At 43.4% G+C, this 10,062-nt stretch overlaps 1 protein-coding gene across 1 annotated transcript; it reads left to right on the plus strand.

Annotated features, from left to right (window-relative positions):
* Window positions 1-5,823: 5,823 nt before the first annotated feature.
* Window positions 5,824-8,891, plus strand: LOC124115559 (proline-rich extensin-like protein EPR1). Its single transcript, XM_046476591.2, has 2 exons — window positions 5,824-5,833; window positions 6,613-8,891. Exons 1-2 carry the CDS (start codon window positions 5,824-5,826, stop codon window positions 8,889-8,891), a joined length of 2,289 nt encoding a protein of 762 aa, XP_046332547.2.
* Window positions 8,892-10,062: the final 1,171 nt, after the last annotated feature.

Raw genomic sequence — 10,062 nt, forward strand, 5'->3', positions numbered from 1 at the left:
TGTTTTGTACATTAAAGGATGTCATTATCTACTCTGGCAATAAACACTCACACCCGTAGCCTGTTTGAAATTGTAATTTCCATCACAATTCCCAGTTACAATATGAGAATCGGTTTTGGGAGAAAAGGTACGTGTAATCGACCTGAGGATTGTGTGAGCATATGCGGGAAATACCCACCTTAAATAGGGGTAAATATTTTTAAACCTCGTACATTTTATCAACATCCTTAAAGAGGCTGTACATAATGTTGATCTCTTACATAATCATTAAACGACCCGTGGTTGTTGTTTATTGTACAATAAAAAACTCGCCCCTCATGGTTTATTCTCCCTGCAGTGTTGTATTGTACCCCCACTCGTCGTTTATTTCTTTAACAGTGGCCCGCTCATTTATGATAACAGGCGGGCGGTTTAATGATAATTTTATCCATTTTAACTATAAAATAATGTAAAGAGGGATGTTTTGTAGTCAGGTTGGAGCGGATGAAAATATGATAATTAATTTTGTATTTCAAATTGGTCTATGAGAATTTTGCCTTTCATGAATATGCTAGTCGTGTATAAAATTGCCTCATGGAGAACCTCACTGGTCGTGATTATTTCTGTAACTGTAGTACTGATGATGCGGCTTTAAGCAATATTACTCACTCACTGACGGTGATAGTTTTGTTTCCAGCTTTCGGACACTTTAATGTTTTCACTATCATTGGACATTCATGTACACAATTTCTTTTGTTAAATTATATTTAGCATGTTGAGGGTTTTATTATAAAGTACATAGGAAACTGTAACAACGGGAGATGACTCAGACTTTGTGTATGTAAATTACATAGCATTTTCAAGCTCAAGTCATAAGTTTGCTAAATGCTACTTGGAGAATGAAGAGCATGAAAGAAGCATGACCAAAGGACTACTAACGTGCGCATGCGCTTGACCTTATAATATTTCGTGTTTTTGTGGCCTAATTTGACAAGTCGAGATTGCGATATTGCGAGATTTTGCATCATGTCAAAATGTCGCATTCTCGCGTTGTCGACTTTTGACAAAAAGTGCTATGTACCAAAAACACGAGAATGCGAGATCGCGAGAATGCGAGATTTTGGCCAAATCTCGCGTTCTCGCGATCTCGCATTCTCGTGTTTTGGGCATATTTACCTCGTTTCCAAAGGTCGAGATCGCGAGAATGCGAGATCGCGAGAATGTCCCTTACAGTATTCCATACTAATGCGACACATTTGAAAATGTCCATCGCATGTCAACCATAAAACTTTGTGAAAGCTTGGGAAGAGTCCTTGAATACTGCAACACTGATCAAACTTTTGAGCTTCGTGGGAAGGACATGCTCGACTGTACGTCCAAAGTTCTGCTGCTGAAATATAGCTGTGAGAATTTCGCTTGACACAAAGGAATAGTTGACTATTGGAAAGTTGAAGTCATGTCTCTTGTCATACAGTCTTGTGGAGACATTTTGTCACAGATGAGGCAGTTTCACTGATCTCTTTTATTTCAAGTTCACGTGGGTAAAGGCAGTGCAAGGGAATTGGCTGTTTAACGGTTATTGGTCATTGATAGACCTGAAGCTTAAGTTAAATTTCTTGGACAAATTCCCTTGTGTTGATTTTGCTAATCTGAGCAGGAATTCCAAATTCATGTGAATAACGAAACAGTTCAGCAAGGAGGGCATGACAATTGGTGGCCATCATGTCTTATCATCAATTTTCACATGGCTGTTATGACTCAAGAAGTCCAGCATTTCACGTTGTTTTCTCGGTAAACTTTTGATGACATTTTCTTTCACTTTTGAGACAAATAATCCTGAACCTCTGAAGCTGGAGATGCAACTATATCTATGGTCACCATGGATCATTGATTGAAGTTTGCCCTTACGTTTGTCCTGTGGGATACATTGGTGTAGAATGTCACAAAATCAAATGTTTTGACACAATTGCTTTTGGTTCTTTTCTGAGATTGTGACAATTCAAGCAAGTCCTTTGAGGTTTGAGAATCCACTTGGTATTTATTCCTCTTGTCTCAAATACCTTCTGTGAATATAAATAGATTTCTTCCTTGATTGTATAAAGGATTATGGTTAATCTTTGAGACAGGGATTTGGCTGTACATTTGCTGGACCTAGTAAAATATCTCTCCTTGTACATACATTTATGGAATCCAGTACAAAAGATGAATGGACGTTCAAGGGACATTTTATAGTCAAGCCAAAGGGTGAGGGGACTGATGCATATTTGTGGTAGATAGTTTCGTCAGTTATTATACTGGCCTTACATGTGGCATTATCTGTAATGTAACGTATAGCAAGTTCTTTGATCAAACAATTAATGTAGTAATGCTTAAACATAATGGTTATGTTATTGAGGCCATGTCAGTGGGAACAACTACTAACTAGTTATTTAGGACTGTCACACAGTGGATGACAGCTGGCTGCTGGGCCCAGCCATGTATTGAGCTTGGAAATTCCGTTCAAAAGAAGAATGGACAGGTTTTAAAGTGAAGTCCAAAGTTGATGGTACTGATGCATGTTTTGGCAGATGTCTTCCTCAGTTAACATACTGGCTTCATATGGAGCATTATTTGATATGTCACATATATTAATTTTTTTCGATCGTCTTTAGTACTACATGTATAGTACTAGTTTGACATTATTCTTTTTACACCAGTTCCTTATCTTCAAGCACCCACGTCAAAAAGAAACATGAATTAATGTATGAATAAAGACGTGCACGTTTCACTACACGTGAAAAGCGTTCACTGTAATCAGTAATGGCAATGAAAGATGGCCTCTGTCATTCCTAGAATGATAAATGTCTTCAACATTATAGAGTTACTTGTGGCTTATTGGCAATCTGAATAAGGTACAAATGAGATTTTGTCAAACTAAAAATATCAAGACAGACAGCTTATGTACAAAATCAACAACCTGGATAGTGTTATTTTCATCAATTCTTATAGTTTTTGTTTTGTTAAAAACCTCGGAATATATACATCACACAAAGATAAGAAATTGATAAAAATCCCGAAATAGCCTTACAACGCTGAAAGTGACACACACATGCGTTAGTACGTGCATCAAATGATGCCTGGTTCGCGACAAATTAAATCAAAAGTAGAGATAAAAAATTTGAACATTTTTTTGCGTGGTGTTGATAAATACTATACAGATTATGGTATAGAAGCCCTTCGGTGCAGGATAGAAGTTATTCTTAGTTCAAAACATAAATTAAAAGGGTATAACACTTGCCTAATGCATGCCCCATTTGCTTGGGTGAAATCAGTTTTTTTACTGGCCAGCGAGAAAATAGTAGTTGCTATCTATCAACTTCCGGTTGGTATGGGCAGTACTCTCTGTGAAACTACACATAACCCATTGCTCTTTAAGTAAACCTTTCACATCTCTATTGAACACCAGACTGACTTCATTCTTAGATAGGGGCGGTCGGGTAGCCTGGTGGTTAAAGCGTTCGCTCGTCACGCCGAAGACCCGGGTTCGATTCCCGACATGGGTACAATGTGTGAAGCCCATTTCTGGTGTTCCCCGCCGTGATATTGCTGGAATATTGCTAAAAGTGGCGTAAAACCATACTCACTCACTCACTCACTCATTCTTAGATAGCTCTGCGATATTATCTGAATAACAATATGGATTCGGAAAAGGTTACTCTGCAAAGGATCACATTTTCACATTGAACCCTCTCATAGCCTCTTTAGAAACTCAAAAATAGAATTTATTCCTCAGACTCGTTGAAAAACGCTTTGGAAAACTTATGGACAGTGGGTCTCTGGAAATATTATTTAGAATAATTCGCAATATGCCCAACAATATAATATCGTGTTTATCATGACTGTTATATTTACCTCTTTCTTTATGCAAGAGGAGTCCGATGAGGATGAGGCGGTCTTAAATAATCGAGTCTGGACCAGACAATCCAGTGATTGACCTCATGAACATCGATCCACGCAATTGGGATCGATGACATGCATCAACCAAGTCAGCGAGCCTGACCACCCGATCCCGTTAGTCGCCTCTTACGACAAGCATAGTCGCCTTTTACGGCAAATATGGGTTGCTGAAGACTTATACAACCCCGGATCTTCACGGGTCCCTCACTCTATGAACGTCGGAGCTTGGCCCACACTCTATGAAGGTTCATACTCCAATGACCTCACACAAAGTGAAAGTCTATTCTTATAATTTTTATATCGCTGCTTTTTACCTCACGGGATGTAGTCCTAGAACTATTCACAAATTTATTTAGTACGTGTGATTTCATGTTTACACTGATATCCATACAACAAACAACTGTATCGCGGAAATATAGTTCGCCAAAAAGTAGGGTGACATAAATGTATGCACGCTCACCCTGCTTTACAGGAAAAACTGTTGTTCTTTCTTTACAAGAAATGTATTCAAATAATAACATCACTGGATCAGAAAGGTATGGTACGAACCACCTTAGTGAGTCAGTCACAATGAAAGCGCGTCGTAACACACGTAATACACGATGAACGTGACTGGAGAGATATCCGAAGTTGTTAATAAGCCTTGGGCGTTTACATGTGTTGGTCATCATTGATCAGCTGGGCGATCATTCAAAGGTGATTATAAAGATGTGTCAAATAGATACCAAGGTAAATTCATAGATTGCTGTAGACTGTAACTGTCAGTCTAGACACGAATAGAATCAATACTCAATAAGCCTAGTGGATGTGCATTTCTACGTTTTGTTCACAAAGATGGGTCGTAGCGAGGAGATTCGAGAACGATCATGCAGTTAAACACGTTGACCTTTCTCAGTGTATGTTACAGGTTACACACAACCAAATGTTTTCCCATAGACTTTTATAGTAACGTTATATTTTTTTTAAAATAACTAAGCATTCAACAGCTATTACCTGTACGTGTGTGCACAGTTTGGCCTTAGAGCAGCAGTAAAAAAATAAAAACTTACCAGCTTAGCCAGCTCCTTTTCCGAGTACAGGAAGCTAAACACACCACCCCCAGTTTCGCACCAAATGTCACCTACTTGAAAATAGCTGTGGTCACATTCAGCATAAGTCATCATGTTGAAAAAGACTAAATATAGAAAAACATGGTCAGTTTTAATAAATGGATGGATGTATATTTGAAAGACATAAAAATCTTAAAGAATATCCTCCAATCACAGCCTGCAGATATCTCTCGATCTGCACTGAAGGCTGGTTCTGATTTGGTGTAGTAGAACCTGTAAAACGATGAAAGGGTCAAAATGATCGGAAACAGCGCTTTTGTAGGTATTCGTGCAAGGTTTTCCCAGGGGTCCCGAGGAATGTGGAAGTAGTCAGTCAGTGTTTTACGTCATTTCCAGACTACAGTTTCGTGAAAAACGTATGAACGTCAGAATGTGTCGTTCAAGCACTTCATGCCGTATTTCGTGTAAACTTCAAATTAATTTTTTCTATCATATGAATGATCATAATTGTAAAAGAAGGCTGAACATGAATTGTTTGATAGGCATTACTTAGAAGTTGACGGATGACAAAGTAGACACAATTTATGGATCACAACTTCTTTAATATTGTAAAGGCGACGTTTCGGTATGGATCCTTATACCGTTGACAATAAGCATCTATACCGAAACGTCGCCTTTACAATATTAAAGAAGTTGTTATCCATAAACTGTGTCTACTTTGTTAAGACTGATCAAGCCGGTACAAATATATATTACAAGACATTCTTTCTGCTAAACGATGCAGAGTTTGAAAAGGTTACTAGCATATGAATACCTTGAATTTTACCTTCTGAAAAAAACAAAAACATTTAAGACCAGAATGACACATAGTGAGAAATGATTTAAAGGTTACAGACTATGTCTTAGCGCAAGGCATGCATTATAATTTGTCTAGTAGATGTCAACTTACATTATTTAACGCGCATTAGGAATTCATACACATCTACATGTCATATAAAACAACCGCCTCTGTGGTCTAGTGGTGGAGGTCAAGGGTTCGATCCCCGGCCGCGTCATACCAAAATACGTTTAAATATGGTGATTGTTGTTACCCTGTCTGGCGCTCGGCATTAAGAGGATAAAACAAGGACTGGTTGTTTCGTAGTCGGTAAACGGTGTCTGAGTTGGGTATTCATGTTAAACTGCAGCATGGTATCTCTGTGGGCTAGCACTATAAATCGACATCAGCAGCACCACAAACACACACACGCACACATACACACACACCTCCCTTTCCCTCCATTTCAGAGCGAGCGATATCAAAAGACGACAATATAAGAAATTCTCATTTCCTCCATGTGACATAGTTGCTGTCGGTAATAGGTCGTTATGTCTTGATGTGTAAATCAATTCATATGAATGTATTGACTTTGAGCATTATAATTACGTTTCTCCACGGTCTACACGCTCCACCTTCCTCCCTCAACACCCTACACGTTCCACCTACCTCCCTGAACACCCTACACGTTCCACCTTCCTCCCTCAACACCCTACACGTTCCACCTACCCCCATCTACAGTCTACACGTTCCACCTACCTCCCTCAACACCCTACACGTTCCACCTTTCTCCCTTAACACCCTACACGTTCCACCTACTCCCATCTACAGTCTACACGTTCCACCTACCTCCCTCAACATCCTACACGTTCCACCTACCCCCATCTACAGTCTACACGCTCCACCTTCCTCCCTCAACACCCTACACGTTCCACCTACCCCCATCTACAGTCTACACGTTCCACCTACCTCCCTCAACACCCTACACGTTCCACCTTTCTCCCTTAACACCCTACACGTTCCACCTACTCCCATCTACAGTCTACACGTTCAAACCTACCTCCCTCAACATCCTACACGTTCCACCTACCCCCATCTACAGTCTACACGCTCCACCTTCCTCCCTCAACACCCTACACGTTCCACCTACCCCCATCTACAGTCTACACGTTCCACCTACCTCCCTCAACACCCTACACGTTCCACCTTCCTCCCTCAACACCCTACACGTTCCACCTACTCCCATCTACAGTCTACACGTTCCACCTACCTCCCTCAACATCCTACACGTTCCACCTACCCCCATCTACAGTCTACACGTTCCACCTACCTCCCTCAACATCCTACACGTTCCACCTACCCCCATCTACAGTCTACACGCTCCACCTTCCTCCCTCAACACCCTACACGTTCCACCTACCCCCATCTACAGACTACACGTTCCACCTACCCCCATCTACAGACTACACGTTCCACCTACCCCCATCTACAGTCTACACGTTCCACCTACCTCCATCAACACCCTACACGTTCCACCCACCTCCCTCAACACCCTACACGCTCCACCTACCCCCATCAACACCCTACACCTTCCACCTACCAACCTCAACACCCTACACGTTCCACCCACCTCCCTCAACACCCTACACGCTCCACCTTCCTCCCTCAACACCCTACACGTTCCACCTACCCCCATCTACAGTCTACACGTTCCACCTACCTCCCTCAACACCCTACACGTTCCACCTTTCTCCCTTAACACCCTACACGTTCCACCCACCTCCCTCAACACCCTACACGCTCCACCTACCCCCATCAACACCCTACACCTTCCACCTACCAACCTCAACACCCTACACGTTCCACCCACCTCCCTCAACACCCTACACGCTCCACCTTCCTCCCTCAACACCCTACACCTTCCACCTACCCCCATCTACAGACTACACGTTCCACCTTCCTCCCTCAACACCCTACACCTTCCACCTACTCCCATCTACAGTCTACACGTTCCACCTACCTCCCTCAACACCCTACACGTTCCACCTACCAACCTCAACACCCTACACGTTCCACCCACCTCCCTCAACACCCTACACGTTCCACCTTCCTCCCTCAACACCCTACACCTTCCACCTACCCCCATCTACAGACTACACGTTCCACCTTCCTCCCTCAACACCCTACACCTTCCACCTACCCCCATCTACAGTCTACACGTTCCACCTTCCAACCTCAACACCCTACACGTTCCACCCACCTCCCTCAACACCCTACACGCTCCACCTTCCTCCCTCAACACCCTACACCTTCCACCTACCCCCATCTACAGACTACACGTTCCACCTTCCTCCCTCAACACCCTACACCTTCCACCTACTCCCATCTACAGTCTACACGTTCCACCTACCAACCTCAACACCCTACACGTTCCACCCACCTCCCTCAACACCCTACACGCTCCACCTTCCTCCCTCAACACCCTACACCTTCCACCTACCCCCATCTACAGACTACACGTTCCACCTTCCTCCCTCAACACCCTACACCTTCCACCTACCCCCATCTACAGTCTACACGTTCCACCTACCAACCTCAACACCCTACACGTTCCACCCACCTCCCTCAACACCCTACACGCTCCACCTTCCTCCCTCAACACCCTACACCTTCCACCTACCCCCATCTACAGACTACACGTTCCACCTTCCTCCCTCAACACCCTACACCTTCCACCTACCCCCATCTACAGTCTACACGCTCCACCTTCCTCCCTCAACACCCTACACCTTCCACCTACCCCCATCTACAGTCTACACGTTCCACCTACCTCCCTCAACACCCTACACCTTCCACCTACCCCCATCTACAGTCTACACGCTCCACCTTCCTCCCTCAACACCCTACACGTTCCACCTACCCCCATCTACAGTCTACACGCTCCACCTTCCTCCCTCAACACCCTACACGTTCCACCTACCCCCATCTACAGACTACACGTTCCACCTACCTCCATCAACACCCTACACCTTCCACCTTCCTCCCTCAACACCCTACACCTTCCACCTACCAACCTCAACACCCTACACGTTCCACCTACCCCCATCTAAATCTACACGTTCCACCTACCTCCATCAACACCCTACACGCTCCACCTTCCTCCCTCAACACCCTACACGTTCCACCTACCAACCTCAACACCTACACCTTCCACCTACCCCCATCTACAGTCTACACGTTCCACCTACCAACCTCAACACCTACACGTTCCTCCTACCAACCTCAACACCCTACACGTTCCACCTACCAACCTCCACACCCTACACCTTCCACCTACCAACCTCAACACCCTACACGTTCCACCTACCCCCATCTACAGTCTACACGTTCCACCTACCTCCCTCAACACCCTACACGTTCCACCTACCCCCATCTACAGTCTACACGCTCCACCTTCCTCCCTCAACACCCTACACGCTCCACCTTCCTCCCTCAACACCCTACACGTTCCACCTACCAACCTCAACACCTACACGTTCCACCTACCAACCTCAACACCTACACGTTCCACGTACCCCCTCTACAGTCTTCACCTTCCACCTCCCTGAACAAACTATGTGTATGTTTGACTCCAATTTGTTTTGCCTTGCGAGTAGTAATTGTCGTGATCTCGGGCTTAAACCCCACGCTAATATTGGTTTAAACCTAGGATTTATTTCTAAGCTGTTTTGACCCGTCAAAGGATTTTCTCATGTGATGTCAATTATTTGCGCATCAGGCTCCATACAGTTGAACATAAATGTTATTATATCAACATATGCTGATAAGGTGACAGTTTTCACATCATTAGTTCGGGTAGTAATGATGTTGATGTTTTATGCTGTCAACTAAAATATCTAGATAGTTTACAAGGGCTTTAATGTTAATCAGTGAGCCACAATTGTGTTTCAAGGGTTTTTAGCAGGAAAACGTTGATCTCGAGATTCTTTAGGCAAGGAAGGTGTTTACTAAAGTTCGTGCCTTTTTATGAGGATGGTCATGTGACAGGTGTCTAGTATAATAGAGTATCAGCTCTATCTAACCACTGTTTTGTGAAGAGTAGATGCTTGCCATCATTTCCTTGTTCCTGTGCCTTGTCCCATATTACATCTCGCGTTCACTCTGCAGACTGAGATTAGGCTGCTGGATAGGAACTTCACTTCTAATGACATATACGGAGGCCTAGTATTCAAAAATTAGGAAGTACATGTAAACGTAGTTGAAGTAACAGTAACAGTGACG

The sequence above is a fragment of the Haliotis rufescens genome, unplaced genomic scaffold (assembly GCF_023055435.1).
Source record: "Haliotis rufescens isolate VD_foot unplaced genomic scaffold, xgHalRufe1.0.p SCAF_6, whole genome shotgun sequence".
NCBI lineage: Eukaryota > Metazoa > Mollusca > Gastropoda > Lepetellida > Haliotidae > Haliotis > Haliotis rufescens.